The 24721-nt window shown below is 43.5% G+C and overlaps 1 protein-coding gene across 4 annotated transcripts in view; it reads left to right on the forward strand.

Moving 5' to 3' along the window:
• Positions 1-3195: 3195 nt before the first annotated feature.
• Positions 3196-24721, forward strand: part of NRP1 (neuropilin 1) — a 112858-nt gene continuing 91332 nt past the window's right edge. For all 4 annotated transcript variants that reach the window (XM_042779370.1, XM_033061702.2, XM_042779371.1 and 1 more), the window contains exons 1-3: positions 3196-3303; positions 3466-3911; positions 7146-7320. In XM_042779370.1, the coding sequence (XP_042635304.1) occupies positions 3845-3911; positions 7146-7320 (242 nt within the window). In that variant the 5' untranslated portion in view covers positions 3196-3303; positions 3466-3844. The remainder of the gene's footprint in view (positions 3304-3465; positions 3912-7145; positions 7321-24721) is intronic.

Genomic DNA, 24721 nt, shown 5'->3' on the forward strand with positions numbered 1-24721 from the left:
TCATTCATGTTATGATAGGAAAGAACATTAATGTACCAGACTCTGGCATATTTGCTAGGCCTTGAGACTTCAACAGAAAAAAAAATAAATAAAGTCCCATTGTGGAATCCAAAATACCCACACAGTGCCGAGAAAGGGCAGAAATCCTCTTCCCTGGGCCATGTCAGCCCCAGCAGAGGCTGTTCCTGTTCAGCTGCCTTTGTAGCCTGTTGCATATATCTCTCTCTCTGCAAGGAGAGGAAGCACTGATATTTGAGACACAAGCATGTTGAAATAAACCTTGAATTAGTGATTACAGGCTAGGCTCAGGTGATAAAATCAATTTTCATCATTATCCTACAATTTATCACATTGTACCATCTTCCCTAATGTACATGTTCTGTCCACATTTAAGTGTTTTCTTCCAGAGAAAGGATTTTATTTAAAATACACCAGCTACTAAAAAACTATGTCTCCATCTGCAAAAAGCAATTTATTAATTGGATAGGAAAAAAATGGATGAAACACAGCGGTTGGGTGGTTGGTTGGTTGGTTGGTTGGTTGGGTGGTTGGTTGGTTGGGGGGTTGGTTGGGGGGTTGGTTGGTTGGTTGGTTGGTTGGTTGGGTGGTTGGTTGGTTGGTTGGTTGGTTGGTTGGTGGGTTTGGAGCATCTTTACCGCGTACAGCTGGCAATGATTATTTCCTTTCTGCAGATTCCTAGAAATCACCTGACAGACAATGCTAATCACAAAGCAAGAGGGCCATCACTATCATGCATTAAATGTATTTTCTGATGTACATGCTTTCTTTGTATCTGTCACTTAGAGAATTAATCTTGGTTTCTGAAACAGGTTTTAAAACAAACATGTATGTATTTATTTCTGCAAACCCTTAGTAAGCAACCACCAACAGATAATTTCTGTTTTCAAAAACAGATTTACTTTATTTTAAAAGCTATATTGTTGCTCAAACAGTCAAACTATGATTGGATCAGAACCCATTTATCTCAAGGACTGTCCAGCAGAATGAGTTTTAATAATCAGAAAGCACTGTTAACTCTCCCCTTCCCCCATGTTCTGGGAATGTCTCTAAAAGAAAAAAAAATAAAGGGGGCTTAATGTGCTACCCATAAAATATACATCCCAATCAATCAAGAAAATGCATAAGTATTGCAAATGATGATCCAGAGACTGCCTAAAGATGGGGAAATGAGACTGAACCCAATAACTCAATCTGACTAGTTGCAGCCTGCCTAGTTTCTAGCCTGCCTGCAGACACAGGCATGGGCAGGGGCACAGGCAGGGGCAGACGCAGAAGCTGACAAAGGAAAGAATTAAGTGTACAGAGAATATAACAGGATCAAACTGCATTTTAGTGCACAATATTAAAGAATTGTAATCACGGAAGAGAAGGGGAATGTCTGGAAAATACTCAGAAAGTAGTGGTGAGAGAGTGTTCCAGTACAAAACCAGCAGATAGATTTCCTACAGACTTAATCTCCAGACTTCAGCTGACCTTAAACTCAGGGCTTCAAAAGGGCAGTGAGGGAGAGTAAGAGTAGAAATCTCAGACTCAGGGCTAGAGACAAAAGGATAGAGGAAGCTGGGTTTGTGTATGGTGTCTGTACACAGATGTAACATGTTTGTAGTTAATCTGTGTGGCTGCAGACTGACAACTATGTTTGAAAACTATTTCAAACATGGTTATATCTTCAAGAGTGGACAGGGGTTTACTGTCATGGCTACACTTGGAGGATGATCCTGTCCTCAGCAAAACTCAGCTCTTTTTCCACTGCATCCTTCAAAAAAACTCCTTATGGAGTAGGTCTTCTATCAGGCCTTTTTTCCTGATGAAGCATTAACAGAGTTTGCCTTGACTGTGCACCAGTTACAAATTGTTTTCAAACTGCCCTGGGAGATGAGAGTGGCTGACATCCGCCACTGGCTGCAGGTCATTTTCCTAGCACAGACCCGTCTTTGGGGACCATTTAACACTGTATTTCAGCTTTCAGCCTTGGAGCTCTTCCTGTAACCCCTACCCCAGCGACTGGATTGCCTTCACATAGAGGGTGTACAAAGTACTCCACATAAAAGAAGCAGTCGGGTCCAGCAAGGTGATCACTCTCCAGGTGCAGAGACAGCCTGTAAGGCAGGGCAATAGGGCAAGGAAGAGACAGGGGCCATAGCTGGTGAGCACCAGACCGTGCAGCCAAAGCAGGAGGATTCAGAGTCCGATATGTCCCCGCTTTGTTCCAGTCCTCTGGTGCCAGTGGAGGTGGTGGGGAGAATGCTCTGGAGGAGACACACACTCCCCAGTGGGGATTTCACGCTGCACAGCGTCCTTCGGGAGCAGAGCCGGCCCTGGGGGACCCCAGCAGCTCCTCAGCCCCTCAAGAGGCTTCATGAGAGATATACTGAGGGGGGCAAAGCTGCAACAGGAGCTGAGAGGGACGGGAATGACAGCAAGAATAAGCGAGAAGGGAGGTGGGAAGAGAGGGGATACAGGGAGGTCCCCTCTCGAGATGCAGATATGCAGCAGCCGGATGAGACTGACACCTGGGGTGTCACGGGGGGTCCTGGCAGCTCACCCCACATCAGCACAGCCAGCCTCTCCTGGGACAACAAGGGACAGTGTGTCCCACTGGGGAAACGGCAGGGATTCCGAGGGACACGCACTCTCGCATGAAACAAAAAGAGAGTGTTGGGAGGGGCGGAAGGTGGCGGAGGAGGGAAAGGTGGCAGAGGGGATGGTCCGGGAAGGGATGGGGCAGGGTTCCCACGGGGTACCCGAGGCGAGCGAGCCGGGAGGTGGGCAGGGGTGGGTTTGTGTGTGGGGCCGGGGCGGCCGGGCAGGGCACGGCAGGACACGGCAGGACACGGCAGGACACGGCAGGACAGTGCCGGCGGGGCCGCAGGAGCCCGCGGGGCGGCGGGCGCAGGTGGTGCCGCCCGCATCGGCTCTACCTGCCGGGCGGGGGCCGCCGCCTCTCGCCCCCCTTCTGCCCCTCGCGTTCCCCCTCGCCAGTCCCCGCCTCGGCTGAGTGCCAGAGCTGGGGCTTGCCGTGTTTGTTTGTTCGTTCTTCCGCGCTGCCGATGTCTTGGGGGGCTGAGGAGGAGGAGGAGGAGGAGGAGAAGGAGGAGGGCGGGGAGGGGGAGGGGACTGGGGCTTGGGAGACGGCGGCTCCTCGGCCTCTCTTATTGCCGCTGAGTTGCGCTCCTCTTCCTCAGGCTGCGAGCAGGAGCCGCCCGGGCGCTTCCCACTTCCCCGGCCGGCCGGGAGTCCCTGCGGCGGCAGCGCTCGCCCGCTCGCCTCCCGCCGGGGCAGGTGAGTGCGGGGCAGCGCCGGCACCGCCGGGCACCGCCAACCCGGGCTCCGGAGCTCCGCGGAGCCGCGGCCGCTGCAGAGCGGGGCAGGCAGGGGGGACGCAGTTTGCCAAACTCCGGCTGCTTCCCGCTCACGGCCGCTTTCCCTTCCTTATCTCCGCAGAGCACCCTCGCCCAGCAGAGCGCTCCCGAGGTGCCGACAGCCGCCAGTATTTTTGTCTGTCTTGTTTGTGTGTTTGTTGGGTTTTGTTTTTGTTATTTTTTCCCCTCGTTTTCATTTGGCTTTCTAGTCTCACTGGGAATGGCAGGGGCAGCGGCGCCTGGAGAAAGAACAAGTGTGGGGAAAGCGAGGGGGAGCCGGAGCTAAATGACAGGATGCGGGCGGCTTGAGGCACAGAGAGAAGCCAGCCTCCTTCTGCCCCCGAGACTGCCCCTGCGGACCGTGCTTTCTGCTCCTCATTCCGCCTGGAGAATTTAAGGAAGAGTTGTGCGTGGAGAGCATTTTTATTTTTTTCCTCCTTTCCCCGCTGTCGGAAGGGAAAATGGATTGGGGACTTCTCCTGCACTGTGCAGCCCTCACCTTCACCCTCGCCAGGGCTCTGCGGAGCGGTGAGTGTCACGGAGCGTCGGCTCTCAGGGCTCCGGGGCTGCGGGAGCGGGGGGCGGGCGGCGGGGCCCGGCGGGCCGTGGGACCGGCACCGACACCAGCCCGGCTGGGGAACTTTCTTCCGGAGGAGGGATGCGGCGCAGTCCTCGCCTGAGGATCGCCCGCCCTGACACTGCCTTCCGACTTTATTTTCTGCTCTTTCGAGTTATTGTACAAAGCGGGCTGCTCATTCTCACTAGATCAGGACAGCCAATTATCTTAATAATGTCCCGTCCCATAGGCAATTAAATGTCTCTCCTTCTATATCTGAAAGATAATGAGCACTTTAGAGGGAAGGCTCTCTTCCCCGCCCGCCCTTTCTGTTTTCCAAAGCGTAAAATTTTAGATCGTGCCTCCTACTAGCTGTGTGTGTACCTGAGAATAGTCTTCACACAGAGAACTCTCTGGAGTACCCCTTTCCCAAGTCTGCAGTTTACGTGCAACTTAGACTGTGCCGAGAGGGGAGCTGAGCTTGTCTGTGAAGGCTCGAGACTCCCTTCCAAGAGGAGAAATCCCATAACAAATGAGTGGTGTGGCTAGTTTACTGTCAGGCAGCCCTTGAAAATACAACTAATTAAAAGCAGCGTGCTCCTCCTTCCCCGAACAATGCCAGGGCACTGTGAATATTTCACTGCATGATGCATTTTTAAAGATGGTCTAATTGTGGGACTGCTTGACGTTTAGCTCTTGCACATGAAACAGCTCATGTGAGTCTTCCTTTCCTGACAAATCCTGAGCAATTATTATTAACTAATTATCAAATATTTACTTTTGCCTGACTGGGTTTTCAATCAAAGTAATTAAAAGAAGAGAGAACCCTCCACTTACCCTGGTATATTGTTTTAATAAGGGACTGCAAGTGGAGTGTCAAGCAAGAGTATTAAAATCACATGTTTTATGATGGAAGTTAATCTCTTTCCCAGTATGTTTTGAGGAGGCTGCTTAGTTTAATCTGGGCGAGCTTCCTCCTTCGGTGCTGTGGCACAGGAGCAAAGGTGCTCGAGGGGTGCTCCGAGCCTGGTGTGGGGATGCTCCGAGAGCTGCACTTTGCTCATCTCCCCAGCCCAGCTCGGGGTGTGGGCAGCTGCCTCCCACACAGAGCCATACTGCCACCCTGTACGTCCGAGGGACAGAAGGGGGCCACCCCCACGCTCTTGTTGATCATTTCTCCCTGTGAATAGAAGAGGTGGACAGCGAGTTGCTGGGCAGCAGCCTCCACCACGAGTGGTTAATGTGGTGGTCCTGCTGGAGTCACCAAGGCCATTAACCTCCTCTATAACCTACCAGACCTACTAATGCCACCTTCACCTACACGCAGTATTAGTGTCCACTAAATTAATTCATTAACCTTATTTGGAACTAATGGTCCAAAGTCATTAGAAACTGCTCTTCTTAATCAAGTGTGTGAGAGATTGCACAGAGCCAAGGAGTCTAGCAGACTGCATTATCTTATTACACTGTCACTTTCCCAGAAGTCGCAGATTAAGGAGTGCTGGTGGTAGTGAGTCCACCTCAGCGTCCTCTGAAGTGACTCTGTCAAGTGACTAGAAGCAGCACTGCTTTATTTCAGGCATTTAACAGATGCCAGACCCTGCCATGTTGTTTGCTGGGCTGGAGTGGGCTTAATGAGACAAGATCACTTTCCAAGTATGCTTACACAGGGAGGAAAAGGCAAGATTCCCTGAGAGCCCCAGACAGCGGATTAGCAAGATCACCAGTGACAGCTTTTGAGCTTTGAGCAGCAATGCCTTTTGTTCTGGTCAGAGGAAAACAGCCTGTTTGCAAAGGCACAGCGGAAATACAATAAGATAGCCTTTCCCAGCAATATGCTTGGCAGTATCTGGGTTTTGACCATACATCTGAGTACCTATCAACCCCTTCCCTGCTAATTTATGGCAAATAATTTCTATAAAGAGTGTTGCTTTATGCATTTTTGATGTATGCTTCCTCATTCATTTCCATTTGACCTGTTTTTCCTACAATAAAATCCTGTATATTTATAAATTCATGCTGAGAGCAAGGATTGCCATTTTGCCTTCACAGGGAATGTATTAGATAGAGCACTGCAGCCTGTATATACCATTATTGAGATGTAGTGATAGATAGTCTTGCTTCAGTGGGGACATTCTTCCTGTCCATAGTTTACTGTCATGCCTTATTGCTCAAAATTGAGCAGCCAACACTTGGAGAAAGTTTTTCCTACCTGAAGGTCCACAGAAACAAATCCATAGCAGGAAAAAAAATCTGGTAACACAAACTTGCACTGGACAGTGAAGTGAGTGACTGTGTAGATTGGGGTTTTTGTCACTTTTTATTTTTCCTATAAACCTTAAACTGCAACCCTGACATAGCTGATCAAAGGACCAAGATGCAGCATACCACATTTCAAGGTCACACTTTGTGATTCTAGAAACTTTTGCAACTATTTTGCTCTTAGAAATGAATCTTTTTTTGTTGTTCAGGGGAGGAAGGAATGAAGGGAAGAGGAAGGGAGGTTGTTCTGCTCCATTACTTTGATGCAGTCTCCAAGCATGAACAAACTTCCTTGAAAGAGTAAATAGCGGATGGTTTCTGCTTCACTAGAGCTACTTTGTTCTCTTCTACCCTGGGTTTGAAGAGCACTGATAGTCTCAACCTGCCCAGATTTATGGACTTTTAAAACAAAGGGAGAGTCTCCTGTGAATGAGCTTGGATCCACCACTACAATCCCAATGGTCGGTGACACAGACCAGACTTATCCCATAGCTGGGCAGGGGGTCAAATGGCATCCCTTAACATCTCCTCCCAGCCTTTCTTAAAACTTCATACTTAAGAGGATTATAGTTTTTGAAGTTAATTGTGTCTCAGGAACGCTTCTTAGCCAATATTGACGCTGTTACGAGGGTGCAACGTTTTGACACTCTAAGGGGCACTGTTGGAGTGGAGGGCTTTTAAAAGGATATTGTTTAGAAATGAGGTGCCTTCTGCTGCCTGTCCAGCCAGCGGATTTAAGGAATGGGGGACGGACAGGGAGTCCTCTTCCCTCCGGTAGAAAGTAGCATAGATGCTTTTGAAAGCAGAAGGATGCTGACTTAGCCTGAAGAAGACTGCAGCCCCGCAGCATTCCCACGGCAGTCTTCCGGCTCCGCTGCTGCGGGCTGCGCTCGAATTCTTGCCGGGGACACTGAGACCAGCCCATGTGTTTGCTTCCCCCGCAGACAAGTGTGGCGACACGATCAAGATTTTAAGCCCCGGGTACCTGACGTCTCCCGGCTACCCGCAGTCCTACCACCCCAGCCAGAAGTGCGAGTGGCTGATCCAGGCGCCCGAGCCCTACCAGCGCATCATGATCAACTTCAACCCGCACTTCGACCTGGAGGACCGCGACTGCAAGTGAGTGCGAGCGGCGTGCGGAGCGCCACGGCGACACCTGCCGGCCGCCGCGGGCAGCGCCGCGGGCGGGCGCGGGGAGCGGGGCGGGACGGCGGGACGGACGGACGGACGGAGGGAGAGAGAGAGGCTGTGTGAGCGTGTTAAAAATGTCCCTACAGCCTTCTGAGGCTTGTAAGCCGCGTCTGAGCTGCGCCCGCCCGGTGCGCTGCGGGCGGGTGGCGGTGGTGATGCGCGGAGTGCGGGTGTGGTGAGGCACAGCTCGCTGGCCGCTTCGTTTTGTAAGTGTCTTGTTTGAGTTTGGAAAAGGAGCTCCTTTTACTTTTGTACCCCCACGACTACAAACAGCCCATGGAAGAAACAGGCCATTTATGAATTGCCAAATCTTCTTAAGGCAGAGTTAGTCTGGCATTTGCCCTCACCCTTCAATGGGTGGTGGACTGGAGAGCTGTTAGTCGTGTTTCCTTCTTTCTCCCTTTGCTGCTGATTTATAGCCAGTAGCTTTTCCTTCCCCTCCTCCTGCTCTCCTGTAGTGCCCTGAGAGGAGGAGGGAGGGAGCTGAAGCTCCCTTTGTCCCCTGTCCTCGCATTCCCTTTGACCACCCGTTCCAAAAGTGAGAAGGAGAATCGGAACCTCCCAGAAACTGTTCTCCACTTTTCCCCAAATCTGTAAATCTCACAGCTTGTGCGAGGCAACATATGGTCAGATCATTCCCCTCTTCAGCATGCCCTCTGCATTCAGCCTGCTTGTTGCATGAAGAAAATATTTTAGTGATTCATTATTTAAATATTTCTGAAGTATCATTACTTAAATATTTCTTGTGCATCATAATTTTTTATCCCCTGCTGATAACTGCAAGAGAGTGGCTGTTCATTAATGCTACCAGTCAAGATTTTCTCTGCATGACAGAAAGATTAAACTCAATAGCCAGTGGTGTTTGGTATTTCATGGGACTATACAGGATTTGGTCCCGTAAAAGAATGCTCAGTTTATCAGGAGTAGTTGTGATAGACCATGAGATGAGAGTGTTGGACTAGGGAAAGAGAGCAACTGTATTCAAGGACTTAATTTTTGCGATGTGTGCCTTTGTCCTATTATTTAATAAATTGATTACTTAGACCACAATTATTATTTTTTCTTAAAATGAAGTTTTTAATGATGCGTTGTGGTGCTTAGTTGCTTTTTCATGGTATTTTGTAACCACTTATAGATCAGCATTTCAGTGCCATAGTTGAGTGATAATGCAGGAAAACCCTGTGGTCATAAAATGAAACTTCGTGAAAATGAGTTTTTACTGTAGTGTTGGAGCTGCAGCTCGTATTCACACCATATGTTCACATGCTGACTTCCTATTCTTTAATTTTTAATGTCTTGTACTCAGGCAATGGTTCACTTCTGCGTCTTCTTGATACAGGTTTTGCTTTTATTCTGTGGAACACTGCTAATGCTTTAAAATATTTGTCACTCTTTGCCTCTTAGAGAGAAATTAGGAAATTAAATCAGCGTATTTCAGTGTCAAATCCTTTTTTTCCCTTGCTAGCATGAATGTTTTTCCAACTCTGTAAAACCAACATGGTCTTTGGCAGCAGTAAAATGGTGTACAGCCTACAATTATTTGAAGAACAAGTAATCTTTGTGGCACAGTGTTGTGCTAAACAGTGCTAGACTGAGCTGAACTGGGTCCAGGGAAAGGATTGACTCCCTCCCTCTGTTGCTTCCTTCTCAGTGTTCATTGTCCACTCTCCCTGCTGTATTATTTCTGCCCCTGAAATGGAGCCCAAAGCAGTAATGAGATGGTAGTGGGTGGGTGGAAGTCTCTCAACAGGGTTGTTTGCATTGTCTTTGCAGTGTATGATGGTGATGACTTTACCATTATTTTGTCTGTGCTGAAACACTAATTTTCTAGGCTATGCTAAATTACTCAGCTGCTATTTCATTTATATTGAAAATTGCTCTTTTTAACTTGAGAGGGATTGTAGTTGTGGAAAAAAAACAAAACAAAAAACCAACCAAAAAACCCCCTTAAGACCAGAACAATTATTTCAGCAACAGGAATTTGTCAACAATCTCCGTGGTCCGAAATTTCAGCATCTACTTGCAAAATTTGCATTCCTTGTACTGAATATTGAATACAGCAGGCAATTAATGTAATAAATGTATCACAAGATTTTTCTGTTTTCCAGCTAAGTACATTTTGTTTTTCAAATATGCTTAGCTTATTAGAAACTCAGTCTGCAATCTAGAAATGTGTAATTTAGGTTACACTCTAGTTTATTGAAAGGTTTAGCACTGGAAATTAATAACCACTTAAATATGAAATGCAGATAGAAAATGAGAGATAAGGGAATTCATGTCTGGGAACAAAAAATGTCCCATACAATTAGAGTAGACTAGAGAAGATTAGCTTGCTGGCCTAGCTCCCAAAATCCTCTTTATAATGCTGTTCATTGCAACTTGGACCTTAGTTAGCATTGAAAACAACTTTAATAACAGGGACCCCCAGAACACAGGAAAGGAAACACTTTGGAAAGGTTACCTTCTTGTTCCATAGTGCCAACAAGAAAATCAAGACACTTTACCTAGCTCTAAAAAAATATTGTTCTATACAGAGGGCTAGATGTATTGAAATGTAAAACTGGTGAAAGGTTGATTCTCTGAGGAGAATCAAAAGCAGCACATTTAAGCATTAGCTGTTACTGAAGCTGTTCCCAGTTAGTCTCTTTGTATGTTAGAGTTTGGAATTAATTTAGGAATATGCCCTTGATTTACCTACTTATTATGCTGTGCTTTAATGAATAAGTATTTCTCAAATGACTGCTAATAAAATTCATATATGTATGTTTTTCTGACAATCAGAACCATTTGAGTTGTTTTAAATTTCAAGTAAACATGGTGAAAATTCCACTTTCTCTGGAAGCATTCCAAAAGGACTCAACTTTCACAGTTTTGAAGAATAAAGACACGCAAATAATTAAAAATATGTTCACACAAGCTAGGTGCATCTAATAAACAATCTTCTAGACAGGATTTCTGTACCATCATTATTTAAATTCTGGGTTTCAACAGGAAGCACACAAACATGTCTACCACAGATTGTTATCATGGATGTCTATAATGAAAAAAACTCGCAGACACTTTTTAACATTTAACTGTAATGAGTGCTATGCCTCATCTTCAGGAAGCCAAGAAATAAAAATTATTGTTGTACTTTAAGAGAAAAGTAGTTTTTGTTTGCCATTTTCCCTTTTCTCAAGCAAGTCCCACTAATAAGCATGCATTCTTGGAGTCAGGAACACAGTTAAAATGAATAGAAGAGACAAAACATATGGCCACATATTAGTTAAAACACTCCAGTGTTTGTTGCATGTGGTAAATGCTTTTCAGCACTTAGTGCAAGCTGTACAAATCTCGTGTTGCTGAAGTATCCTACTGTGTAAATGTAGCCATCTTGGATCTAGTAAAACTTTATACCTAGATAATAAACAAGAATGTCACTGATACAGTATTTTGAATTTATGGAACTTTTCCGGTTTCCCAGCAATGCACACTATCAGCATGATAATTTATAATGGTTTGTGACAAATGTTGCTGAGCAAAGAGGTGTGTGGTTACATTCAGATCAGATGTCATTATCTAGGGAGCAATAAAAATTTCACAGACACTAGGTTAAAAACATTAAGAAAATGAATGTGAAGCTTCAGAAGAAAAGGGCTTAAGAAAGGTGGAGGGTTGGGTAGAGAAAGCCCAACAGTGGTTTCCTTACTGACAAATTATTAACTTTGTTGCCAGACTTGACTGTATTGTTTTACAAGGTTTTCACAGATATGCCACACAGCACTATTATATTAATGGCCGTGATTTACAGATGTAGAAAATAAATATCATTCTTTCTTAACACTTGTGGATTATATACAACAGTGCTGTCAAATCTCTCAGAATGGAAAAAATTGCCCATTTTGGAAATATCCAAGTTGTAGGAGAGATGACATAAATAATTACTCTTCATATTGCATTTACTAAGGATTAGTTACAGGGATGAGAGTAGATTTGTATAGAAATTGTGGTCCATTATAGAATACAGAGCAAAAAATATCTGTGTTTGTTTACATGGAAGAAAATGGCTCCTCCAGATCCTTGAGTAAGAAAGAAAGCATAGGTATTCAGACCTACAGAGCGAAAGTATAGCTCCACATAACTCCCATAGACCTTAATGATGTTAGAAATTCATCCATCCATTTTATTTCTAAATAATGTCAATGGATTTATGCTACAAATCTGTAGGTATAACAAACTCAGGCTGGTAAAGTAAACAGGAGAAAGCAAAGTCATGGCTCAGCCTTTCTTTAGTTTCTGCATAGTTTAAGCTTTTATTTGCTTTTGTCTAAATCCTGGTTCCTGTTCTTCCATGAAGCAAGGTCTGCTTTGTGCAGGCCTTGTGCCTTGCATTTGTTCCTTTTGTTCAGGGGCAGCTCAAGCCCTTTGGGTTGAGCTGATGAGAGTAAGAGTGCCCATGTCCTTGCTGGCCACCTGCAGAACCACCCAGGAATGATCCTGCGGGGCTGCCCATTGAGCCTGTCAGAAGGACTCTGCCATCAGCTGCACACAACAGCTGCTTCTGCCTGTCCCAGGGCCCCTGGAGCCTGGGCAGCCCTGAGCTGCTCCCACAGACTGCCCCAAGGACATCTCAGGGCTGGGGGTGAGCTGCTCCCACAGACTGCCCCAAGGACACCTCAGGGCTGGGGGTGAGCTGCTCCCACAGACTTCCCCAAGGGCATCTCAGGGGTAAGGGTGAGCTTCTCCCACAGACTTCCCCAATGACACCTCAGGGCTAGGGGAGTTCTGGTGCAGCCCCACTGTCCATGGAAGTGTGGGAACTTTGCCCTCCACTCCCACAGAGCTGTCTCCCATCATTCTTGATGACTGTGGAGAAGGGTTCAGCACAGGCCCTGTAGGATGGTTAGTGGCTGTATCAGTGGTTTGGATAGCAAAATGTCAGTCAGAGCTTCCTAATTCCCTCTGCCTGGCCACCGTGGGGCTCGGCAGGCTGAGTGCCTGAGGGTGCCTGCAGCTGACAAGGCAGGGTGAGCAGCACAGTTCAGGGCTGTGGAAGACAGGGGTTCTGTTTACCCACCACTGAGCAGAGAGGTCTGAAGGAGCCAAGGCCTCTGAGCTTTCCAACAGAAATGTGGCTTGACTGGCTTGTCCCCACCAGCTAAACATCAGCATTGGCCTTTTAGTGGATTTCAGCAGGACAAGGTTTTCAGAAAATATGGGAATGTCCCCTCCTCACTGCTGAGGGCAGCTGGAAGGATGCCCACCCTCCCCTGCTTGCTCTGAACTGGGATCACTAATCCAACCAGCCCACACACGTGGAGTCACCCCACCGTGGGCTGCACTGCCCCAGGCAGTGACCTGGACCTCTCTCTGCCAAAGCCAGAGTGGGATGTGGGCACCCACACACTGGGAAGGCATCTTGTTCTTTTTGTCTCCCTCAAAAATCTGTCCCTCAAGAGCTGTTTGGGGTTACCAAGAGATTAATTGGAAGCACTAAAGGGATGAAGGAGGCCATGCTTCATTCTATTCCTAAAACAAAAAACAAGTGGTTTTGGCTTAGTTTGAGATGAGTTGTGGCAGTAGATTTTGGGGTCGTGTTGTATCTCATGTTTCTGGGTGCACTTTGAGGACATTTCATTGCTTTATATAAAGCATATGAAAGGCTTTCTCAGGGAGCACTCAGCTAGACCCAGACAGCCCTTAGAGACCACTGCTGTTTGGTACCCTCCATAAGGCTGCAGGAAAGGATTCAGCCCATTCCCTGTGCAGGATCAGGGAAGCAGAAAACACTTGTACAACCAAATGTTTTCCTTAACCTAAATGTTTTCCATTATGAAAATATATATAGTATTCTCTTTGCCACAAGATTCTGCATATATTTGCACACAGAGATGCAAATACCTAAAGATCCTGTTATTTTATTGTAGGGTCTAAATGTGAGTTAAAAGAAGTTGGAAATTATATTATTTTTCTGATTGTGATGAAACAATTCCTTTGTTTTTTATCCAAGCAGTTAAGTCTTGTGAAAGTCTCTATTGTCAAACTGTTTAACAGCTTGTTCTTTTAGAGAAGTGGTTTGAGTTTTCTCAGGAAAAGGTATTAGGAAATCCATGACCAAACTGCCTGTGTTCAGGGCTGAGGGGTGGGATGCAGAACCCAGTATTGCACTCTGTGTATGGGTGCATCTTCTGTCACAGGAAAGTCTTGACTTGGGTCTCTGTACAGCAGCACATTAAAACTATAAAACCAGTCATATATGGATGTTTCTATTACTCTGAACACTTAACTGTGAGGAGAATTCTGTCTAGATGTGCTACAACCAGACGGGAAAAATTGAGGGTCAAATATGTATTCCCTTAAGCCTAATCCTTCATCCTTTCTGTGAACAGAGATAAACAAAATCAGAACAAAGGTCTAAGTCCTTTCTAAATTGAAGCCCAGAGTTGTTGGAATTAGCTCCATGAAACTCTCAATATGTTTTCAGTCAACCCCACACTGCTCTTCTGTCCTCCCTCCTCTCCTGTGCTAATCTAATTGAAAAAAAACCTGTGTTTCTGTTAGTTTCTTAGTTTCTTAATTATAGTTTATTGCAAGGTATAACATTGGATCATAATTTGATAATTATGATATAGAGATCTTTTTACAGCTAATGCAAAACCAAATTAAATTATTTTCTTGAGTAGTATTTCCAAAGAATGAAATTATATCTGAAAACTGGATATACATGCACTCATGTATATGTCTAAGCTTATATATCACCCAAACTGCTGAATATAAGCATATGTTATGTGCACCTCTTCAGGGCTGTGCATATGTACACGTATTTATGTCAATGTTTTAGATTTCCTAGTTTATGTAGAAGTTCCTAAAGTAAATCTACTAATTAAAGTGCTAATACCCATCTTAAGGCTGATAATTAGGTATAAAGAGAAAAAGAGACGGGATTAGTTCAGATCATGTTCCAAATGCCTCTTAATTGGGTGTTTGTAATCAATCCTGATTGCAAGAGGCAGTGGTTTGGCAGAATAAAGAATGAAAAAGGCTTAGCCCTACTATTTTCCTGTTAGTTGATTTGGCCGTAGTATTTTAGGACAGGATCCAGTGTCAAACAAGGTAATTTTGTCAGCCTTAGCAATCCTTATAAAACATTCAGAAAATCTTTTCTAATGATATTTTTTCCAAGCTAGTAACTCTCTCAAGCTGGAGAGTTATTTTTATCCATAATCTTAAAAATTGTTTTCAAGTGAACCACAGGAAAGACTTTGTTCTCCTGGCCTCTATCCACCACTGACTTCGGAAATCATGTCTGAGCTCACTGTGGGTTTTTCATTGCATTGACCTTGGTACTTTTCTCACCAAGCCACAGTTTTCCATCATAAAACCACACAGCTTGGTATAATGATTATTTCTTTATCCCGAGTAACCAAACAATTTTTTAAACAGGGTGACAGATTTCCCTCTTGCACTGTGGGAAGCAAGCACCTGGCCATTTCCAAATAGACTTTTAATGAACTTCCTGAAGGAGATTTGGGGGAAGTTTAATAAGTCACCTGCCAACTTTTTGGGAGCATAGGTCATTTGCTTTTCTGTAGGAATTCACAAAAATGGGAGAATAACCCCCTCCCCAAGTCCTAAACTTCCATGGAGGAAATTGATTTTCATGGGCAATATCAAAGGTTTTTAAAAGTGTAACCTTCAGAAATCAAATTTCTGATTGTTTCTCACACATAAGGTACTGTGAAACACTGTGCTCCACAGAGCTGCTTATGAACTGTGTGAAGTTTGTAATAATTTATTTAAACATGATCAGATTGTGCATATTTAGACTCGCCTTGCAGGTTAATCTCATTACAAGTATTTTATGTAATGCTATAAAATGAAGAATTTAGATGCCTCAGAAGGACCATTGAGAAAATATCTCCATATGTGGAAGAGACACCCATTTAATGTGATGGTTTCTTCCAGAAGAAACTATGCACATCCCAGAAGCACAATAACCAGCTGTTGTTCAGGAGAAACTGGGCAGTTGTCTGCTGTCTTCCACACTGACGTGGAGTTGCAGTGGCCACACGTCCCATGCCTCTCCTAAATACAGAAGGGCTGAGCCTCACAATGAATGGGAGCTTGGGTTAATCCCTTCCCTAAGCTCCCAGTACTGGGGCCCCGTTGCACTTTTGTGTTCTGGGCTGCTCTGTCCCCATGAGAAGGGATTGGAGCACCCCACTGCAGGTGAGGCAGGACTGAGCTCACATCTCAACCCTGTGCTGCAGCCATGCTTTGAAAAAATAAACTGGTAGTCCTTTTTATTTATTTTTGTATTAATTTTTTTTTCTCCTTACAACACTCATTAAATTGAAAGCTGGTAAGCTAGAGAAAACTAGAGGTCTGCTCATGCCAGAGTGATTATTCTGCCTCAAGCTTTGAGAAATGCTCCCTCAAAGCCAAAGTTTTGCTCATTCACATAAACAGTCACACTGAAGTCAATTAAAACAACAGACTCACTTGAGCAGGGCTAATGAGTAGGACATACATTTCTGGCACTACACAAATTAATAATTGCTTTTTATAACAGTGGTTTTCAGATGTTTGCAGAGTAATTTACAGTACAGTAGAAAATTCAGCCTCATACTTCATAGGTTATTAGCTAGTTCTTCTCCAGCTCTTAGCTCTTACTAGTGAATATTTGGGACAAGTTACCAAGTGCATGAGTAAGAATCAGAGTTTGCCTTCTTGTGCCAATCTGTCATTAAGCCAGACAGCTTCTACTGACTTTCTTCTGATGTATTCATCTGTAACAAGGAAAGCAGATCAGCAATTTAGAAAAGGTTTAGCTTGATCACTATGTAAAAACACAGGCTACGCTGCCTATTTCCATAGTGATCGCACCACTTTGCCAGATGCAAAATGAGAGGCTTACATCCCTCATGCTAAAAGCCCTTCTTAGAGGAAATCCTAGGCTGTCGCTTCATTTGAGTAGCTTTAGCTAAGTCTAGAAAAATATGCAAAGGTAGCTCTTAAATAAAACTCTCCTTTTTTTTTCGTGTTTCAAAGTCATCTCCATAATCTGTTTTGGAGACAGAAGCATAAGATATATTAACATGGGAGGCATATGTTCTGATGGCTGAGTGTTTTTTGACATTCCCAGAAAACCCTTGGGACTTTGTGTCACAGTTCTGTAAACTTTATCTATTTGTATATTCATATCTGGGCCTAAATCCAAGACTTCTTTACATGCATTACAGCAGACAGTTTAGGTTCATCTGCTTGTGTTCCAGATGGCAAGCAGTTAAATCAGGTATACATTTTAACCACTCCATACAGTCTAATGCTCTAATTTCAAAGTTTTCCAATGTGCTCTTATAGAACATAGACTATAAAATGTATGTATAAAACAGACACAGGACTACATAGAGCTGTGAAGCAAGTGAAGATAGCTCTGCTGATGCCCGTAGAGCTACACCTGCTAATAGCTCAAACACAAAATACCAGAAGTATATCGTATTATGTTCCTTACTGGTTTCCATTTTCATTTATTCTCCACAGCTATACTAGATGATGGCCTTCCAACAGTATAATAGTCATCTTTATCTCATTTCTCTGACATAATTTTCAAGCTCCTTATTACTCTTGAACAGTGTAGCTAATAGTGCCCAAATTGCTTCTCATTCTTTTCATTATAGTAAGTCATTATTCAAGAAACCAGTGCTGTTCAGCCTTTCCCACAAAAGTAGCTCTCCCCCAGACTAAACTTAAAACTTACCTCCAAGCTCCAGTCTCACATTTGCCAATTAGACTCCTTCTACTGGCTATTACATTTATACTTTGCACATTTTTACACTTTATTTAATAACAGTATCTGTGTACTCTTTGGAATTTTAATATTTGTCTTCTAAACCTAGTCCTCATGCACTGATTTTTGCACCAATTTAATTATTTCAATTAAGATTTTGTTTGTGTTAGTTAAAACAATTCAGCATGCACTGGGGGATACATATATTCTAGTATAAAGATGTCAGTACTTTTGCAGAATAAACTTTGCTAATGTCAGCAGTTTCCAGCAAAGACTGTACTGCTTTACCTATAAAGGTTTCTAAACTGTAAAAAACAATGTATAGACCTGCTTCTGTGTGATGTAACTAGCCACCAATACTAGTAGAGAATTTGGGGTCCTGTATTAGCTAAAATTGTCAGCAAGAGTTAATTGGATTGCCTTGCTGTTTGCAAGTTGCAAATTGCAATATAGAGATATATGTGCATATTGAGGACCTTCCTGACACATCCATTTTCTCCCAGATTTTAGTCCTCAAACAAAAGCTCAGCCAAAGTGTCTAAGCTAAACAGTTCCTCTGCCTGCTGTAACTTATGCTTTCCAGGAAGGTTTTTTTTGAACTTGTGTTACTGGGCAGCTACATAAATTACTGTGGTGTGACCTTCAAGCACCTCACTTACTCCATGGAAATTATCCATATGCACACTCTCACCCTATGATCTTCTCTATGACATGCAAGTTTCTTAGTTATTCCTCCCTCATACCTGAAATTAGAAAGTAAAAACATGCTTATAGGTGTAACCACAACTCATGTGATGCTCTGAAATCAAACTCTGAGTACTCTGAAAATAAATATCTGATCACCAGGTAACTTTTGCATGTCCCCATATGCTCAGCATAAAAAAGAAAATAAATCCTTCCTTTCAACATCCCAGCTTCAGCTCTTTCTCATTTGAGAGATACCAGATAATGTTGGTTTAGATATGTAAAGAAAGAAAGCTGTTTTTCATGGACTATATTCCTAATTTGTTTAAAGATTATTCTACTGAACTTAGTAGAACCCCAGTGATTTATATCAGCTGAGTGAGGAGCTGACTCCACACTTCCACAGCTCCCTAGAAATTCTCAGAAGAAAGGTCAGTATTGTAGCTGAACAAATGTTAACTCAGAGTGAAGTCAGTTAAAGTTTTGCCATTCATCAGGATTGCACTTTAATACTTAGGCAGAATGGGTAGGAGCTTCTTAAAAGTAGATGAAATAAAGACCAAAGTAATTCTGTGTGTGTACAAAACTCACTTTCCACTAACATCTTTAAAGAAATTGGGTGCTGTGGTGCTGTGACTCTTTATAGTGTGAACTCTCTCCTGTTGCTTGATCTTGGGGCAGTCAATCATCATCTTTGTGCCTCTGTTTCCTTAGCATAATATTTCTCTGGTTTTCAAATATCTGAGGATGTGCTTATTAGTGTTCGCAAAACCCTTGAGACTGCTGGTGAAAATATAGAGCAGTACAATAGTAATTTGCCATTGTTTTGTGCTATTCATCTTCTAGCTGTTAATTTTTTTTTAACAATATACTGCTATGTAAAAATGCATGTGGCAATCTTGTGATGTTCCGAGAGAAGTGTTATCCAAACAAAAATAAAGAATAGGGCTCGTGCTCACAAGAGACACATTATCCGTGATGAGGAGAATGTGTAACAGACATGGCACTAAGTCAAAACTGTGCAGCAAACAGCATCCAAACGCAAGCAATTTCAGATGTGTGCATATTGCCAGTACAAAACCAGGCCATTCTGCAAATGCAGAGTCCCCCAAGGAGCAGTGAACCTCGCAGCAGCAGCACTAATGGCTGTCTTCTCATGTGCAGCGGGGAAAAGCAGCACTTTAGAGCCGCCTTGGGCAGCTGTTAAGTTATTCATTCTTAACTTACTTCTATAAAGCTATTATTGGGTGGAAGCAGAGGACACAAAAGATTTTGGACCTGTTCTGTCTGCTGTGGGGGGAGCATTCCCCACTCTTGCACATAGGGTGAAATTCTGACTTCCTCCAAGTCAACGACAAAATTTCTTCCCAGTCTTGCTTAGACTGTAAAAAATTATTTTAGGCCCCAGAAAACCCTTTTTTGAAGAGCACTTTAGTGGTGCCAGAGTCCCTAGTATGATTTTTCTCCATTTGGACTTTATTTTCCTCTCAATGAACACTACTCAAAGGCATTTGTACTGCCAGAACAATAATGAAATAAAATAAAAAAACAACCAACCACAAACAAAGCCAAAAAACACCCCACAACCATTTTCTGTTGGTAGAGCACACATAATGCACAGCGGTACTGTGCTGGGTCATCTGCTTGTTTCTTAACCTCCTTTCAGAACATTTTAGGCTGGTTTATGGTTTGCTTGTTACACCTGATGCCTTGTCCTTCCGATCTTCTCTCTACAGGTGATGTGAAAACTCAGACTCTCCTCAATAAAACACAGAAGTTTTCTTTATCAATTTTTTGCACTCCAAATTTTGGACATCATAAGTCAGGCCTCAAAAAATCGTGAAACTTTATAGAAATCCTTGTATCTCAAAAACTACTGCTGGTTCTTGATTCATTTCTTATCAAGTATATTTTGGTTGCTTTCCTCTGCCAGAAATGAGAAGTTTGGCAGTACCATGATATCAACAGCTGATGCTTTAAAATATGAAACCAAATTTCATGCTACTCATGCTAAAAATAATGAGAGTCGGTAATGTTAGATTCTTGCTAAAGTCACAACTTCCTGATGCTGATTCTGTTCTCAGTCATAGCCCTGAAACTCCCACTGAAAGAAAGATTTATAGAAGAAAAATAGAACCAAAAGGAAATGGAAGTGTTAATTTATATTGATTTCACTGCATGACTATGTTTCTTTGCCCCTCACCATATGATCAAAATTTGCAGAAATCAAAATTCATCCCAGAAAAAAGTACCTCTGAGTTTACCATCGTTTTCTCTGAGAACACATGAAATAGCATTAGGGGTCGAATTGTTACGGTGGCTTCAAAGCCAGATTACACCAATGAGAAGAAATTTGATTGAAAGCCATTAAATACCAGGACATGACTTTTGGCTTAGGAAGAACCTGATCTGCAAATTGCTGGCATGGTTGGTACAAAGATGACACTGGCTGCTTCAGGATCCTTTCCCTGTGCCACAGCTGTCCTCTGCCAGTCCTGCTTTAGATAAATGACTTGGACTGACTCACAAGAAACTTGCTTGTGCCACGTTATTTCATGTGTTGTGCATGCCTTTGTTTGCAGGGGATTGTTCTCATTCAGAAATTACACAAAAATATGGTGCAAAGTAGCTAACACTGACATTAAGGGGCCCATCCTGCACTTAACTATACCATTTTTTTGTCAGCATGTTTCTAGTGAAGTAAATGAAGTTGTGGCTGACCATTTTGTATTTCCTTAATGGTTTGGATCCTTCCCTGCTGCAGTTACAATAACTGCAGTGGGTCTAATCTGATGTGCTCAAGCTGAGAAGTGGATGCATAGCTCTAAACTCAGGGGCTGTTCTGAAGACAAAACTAATTTTTGAAACGTTTTTATAAACTCAAGGAAATCTTAATGTCTTTATTCTGTTATTGCTTTACAGTAATAATCCCAAACTGGCCTGGGAGCTATTACTCAGTGAGCACTGGCCCCTTGGAAGGTTTCAGCTTGTCAAGTTTAGCCATTTTTTGAATGCACAGAGGAAGTCATTAAGGCACATCAGGCTGCTGATTGCTATTAAACTCTGCAGAGACTTCTGTGCAAAAATCAATGCCATAACAGGGCTACAAGAATCTAAGAGGTGGGAAAAGCATTTCTTTACCCACTAGTAACTAAAAAATGGATTAATAGACTTTGTGAAACCTCGAAAAAATATCACCTATAAGCTAGGGGCCAAATGTAAACCTCTCTGACAAAAGAATACAGCTCAGAAAGCTCCAAACATGTGAAAATGGGTTTATAATGGAACTGTCACTGCTGTAACCTCAATTGTATGTTTCTGTGCTGGGGAAGTCTCACACATCTGCACATCTTTGCATGCACATGCTTAGTTATTGCATCCAAGGAACACCTTTTTGCTGTATTGCCACTAAGGAACCTGGAAGGTTTTTTAGTAAGGTATGGTCTTAGATAGCTTTTGGCAGGAAAGCACTACAAGAATTTTCCAGATGAGCTCCATCTCCACGTCAGAGAAAGTGTTATGTAGATGACTGGCTGGTTTTGTCTGGGGCAGGGGAGGGATCTGCACTGGAAAATGCAACACGGTTGCAACAATTGCTAGCAGTTGAAGGCTTTTGTAAAAAATAACTTTATCATGGGAAAAACTCGTTTAAATCCATTAGGAAGTTTTATTGTAAACATGTACTGTATAAACCTGGTAAAGTCCATTGTCTGACTCCGGAATGCCTTAAATTCCAACTGTCCAATTCTCTTCCCCCACAAAGCAAAGGGGAAGCATTCAATTCAATTTTTGTCATGAATGTCATTTGAATGTTGATGATAAAATGATGAAATGCCTTTTCAATTTGATTTTTTTTATTCTTATATGAAAAAAACCATTACTGAGTTGTATTATATTTGTTTCACCCTATCCTAGGAACATTTGGGTTGGAAGGGATTAGGAGGTCACCTCATCCAATTTACTAATCCAAGAAATTGCATTTTATTTAATGCAAAAGTTAAAATGAAGCAATCCATGTAAACCAAATGGTTTTTTTCCATAAAAACCAAAATCTAGTTATGGTGTTTCAGAGCCTTTATTTCACTATCCCAGCCTTCCTGCTTAAGTCAGTACTAGTTTGCCGCTAGCCCTGCTTATTAATTTTTAAATTTTACACCATATGTTTTTCTTGAGAGAAGGTTCCCTTCTGTTTTTCTGTTTTGAAACACATGGAAGTATCACGTAGGGTTGGCCTTCCCTAGGAGGAGGGCTGAGGGGTAAGGCCACAAGCACGTCCCTGCACAGCATTTGCAGGGCCCTGCTGGGTCCCCTCAGCTAAGCTCAGAAAAGACTTTTTTAAAGAAAGAGCATGAAGATGGGACACCTCAGTGTTAAGGCTCAGGGCAAGGCAGGACATAGGACCAAAATAGCCAGCTTTGGTCCAGGTGGAGGTTTTTCCCAAAGCTCCTCATGGTTGTCTGACAATTTCCCTCCTGTTCTGAGGAATCACCGCTGTACCTCCACCCATGGCAAGAGCACGTGGCCATGGCTGCTGCCAGCATGGCAACCCCTCCCAAAGTATCTGGAACCAAGACTGAGATCTGGAGAAATGGATCAAAAATAGGCTTTCTCCTTAAGGACTGTATCAAGCACAGTCAATGGAAAAGCTTTTAGCAAATGAGTTGCTAAAGCCTGTTGTAGTGTGTATGGTCTGGACCAGCTGCAGTGAGGGGGCAGACTGTGGACCATTGCCCCAGCATGGTGCTGAGGAAGGAGGCTCCTATATTCTCATTATAGCAGGGGAAAATCCACTTTTCTGACATGGATAATTTAGAAGTTATGAATCAGCCTGTTGTTTTTATTTCAGCAGAGCACAGACAAGAGTTGTGCAAAATGAGGCTGCTGCCTGTCTGTCAGGCAGCTGTAGTTTTTTACCCTGCAGCTTCTTTTAATGTGCATTCTTGGCAAATTCTGAAGAGAAGCAGTCACAACTGTGCACTCAGACGTTAGAGCAGATCTCATTCCCTCGCCACTGAGCCGGGGACTTCGCTCATGCATCGTCCCGTGTCTGACGCAGCCATTAAGCACCCTGACCCAGTAACCAGAAAACAGAACTGGTGTCTAAGTTAAAAGGCATTCTAAAAATATGCTCTTGAATCATCTGTTTTTGAAAAGAGATTAATATTTTCTTGCAGTGTATCTGCTTTTCTCAGGTGTTAAATAGACCATTTGCTCTCTGCTGGTCTTTAGGATTTTTTAAAGTAGGTGTTAAAGGCTATTCCAGACTAGCTCTACAGGGTTTTAAGGCATGAGAGACAGTTACCTGCAGAAAAATGCCCATCTCTCTCAAATAATTAGCAATTATCTGTCAAAAAAGCTTCTGAACTGACTACAGTAAGAAAAATACTTTTCATCTTTGGCTTTTTTGACTCTCTCCTTCCCTCTCCTCTTTGCCTCCCTCCCACCTTTCCCCTAGCATTTTTTTGAGCAGCTTTTTCGAAAGGAAACACTGATGAAAGTATCTTTCAGTACCTGAGCAGTTCCCTCGGCCACCTCCTCCCTGTCCACCCCTGAGATTGCAAGAGACATCTGCCTTTGTACACACCATGTCAGCTTCCTGCAGAGACATTTTATGTTTGTTGCTTCTCCAAAATAAATAAGAACAGTGCAGACAATGCAAACTGGCTGTAGACATCCCATTGCTAACAAAGCAGCTACGTTGGTAGCTGCTGATAATGATGCAGTGTTTCAGCATGGGAACACTCTTCTAGCTGCAGTGTGGATAGGGTGACACAGATGGTAACATTATTGCGTATTTCTTTGTAGAAAAGTTGAAATTTTGCTGTGGGAAATAAAAAACCAATATTCCTACATTTTGTTCCAGTTATTTCTTTAATATTAGCAGCACTGACTGGCATGCTTGATCTGTAAACTGTGTCAGTGCCACCTAAGGAAATACCAAGAGGAGTCTGCAAAGTAAGGAGAAGCAATTGTTTCCACTTAGCAAAGGAAGCACTTAGATGCTATTTGACAGAATTACATTTGCCTTTTTTGGCAAGGATGACCCATTTTGATCACACGCAACAGCCAAACAACGACCAGTTTGCAATAAATCAGACTTTAAACATTCCTGTAGCCCCTCGACTGATTCTGGAGTCTTGTCTCATCTACCAGAGTTCCCACATCTGTACCTCGGTTGTCCGGGAGTGCTTCACTGCATTTTGCAGGCCACAAACAGCAGGAACACATGGCTTGGGGGCCAGCTCCTGGGTTCCAGCTTCCTTTGATGCCTGCAAAGTACGTGCTCCTCTGGGAATGCCTGACATCCTCCCTGCTTACGTGCACAGCACTTCAGCACCCTAGCGAGTCCGAGCCAGTGGAAGCACACGGTGCTACTTTGGCCCGACTGCAGCACGTTTCCTTTGAAAGGTGTTTGGAGAGCTGTGGCAGCATGTCAAAGATAAGAGAGGCAGGAATTGGTTGTATTTGCCAAGCGCCTGCCTTTGTTGGCTCTGTCCACGAGAGCAGCTCCCCTCACTTTTGAACTCTCCGATCTTGCTGCACGTTCATCCACAAAAACTGCTAGCTCACCCAGACCTGGAGTGTCAGGACCAGAGTTGTCCTTCCTGCAAGATTAGGTCATATCATTAGATCAAAGTCCTATTATGCCGTTTTACACCACGTGGATGCAACACCAGCCAAGTTTCAAGTTCCAAGCACAGGTGTCTAGTAACTGTATGATGCACACATGAAAATTAGAGCCATAAGCCAAACTTAGAAGCTAAATTTCCTGTCTTTCCCCAAAGTTACACCTCTCTAATCCACACTTATAACTGCATTTCCAATTTAGATTTCAGAAGAGAGCTGATAATGTCTGAAACTATCCTACCTGTTGTT

This window comes from Catharus ustulatus, chromosome 1 (genome assembly GCF_009819885.2).
Source record: "Catharus ustulatus isolate bCatUst1 chromosome 1, bCatUst1.pri.v2, whole genome shotgun sequence".
Lineage (NCBI taxonomy): Eukaryota > Metazoa > Chordata > Aves > Passeriformes > Turdidae > Catharus > Catharus ustulatus.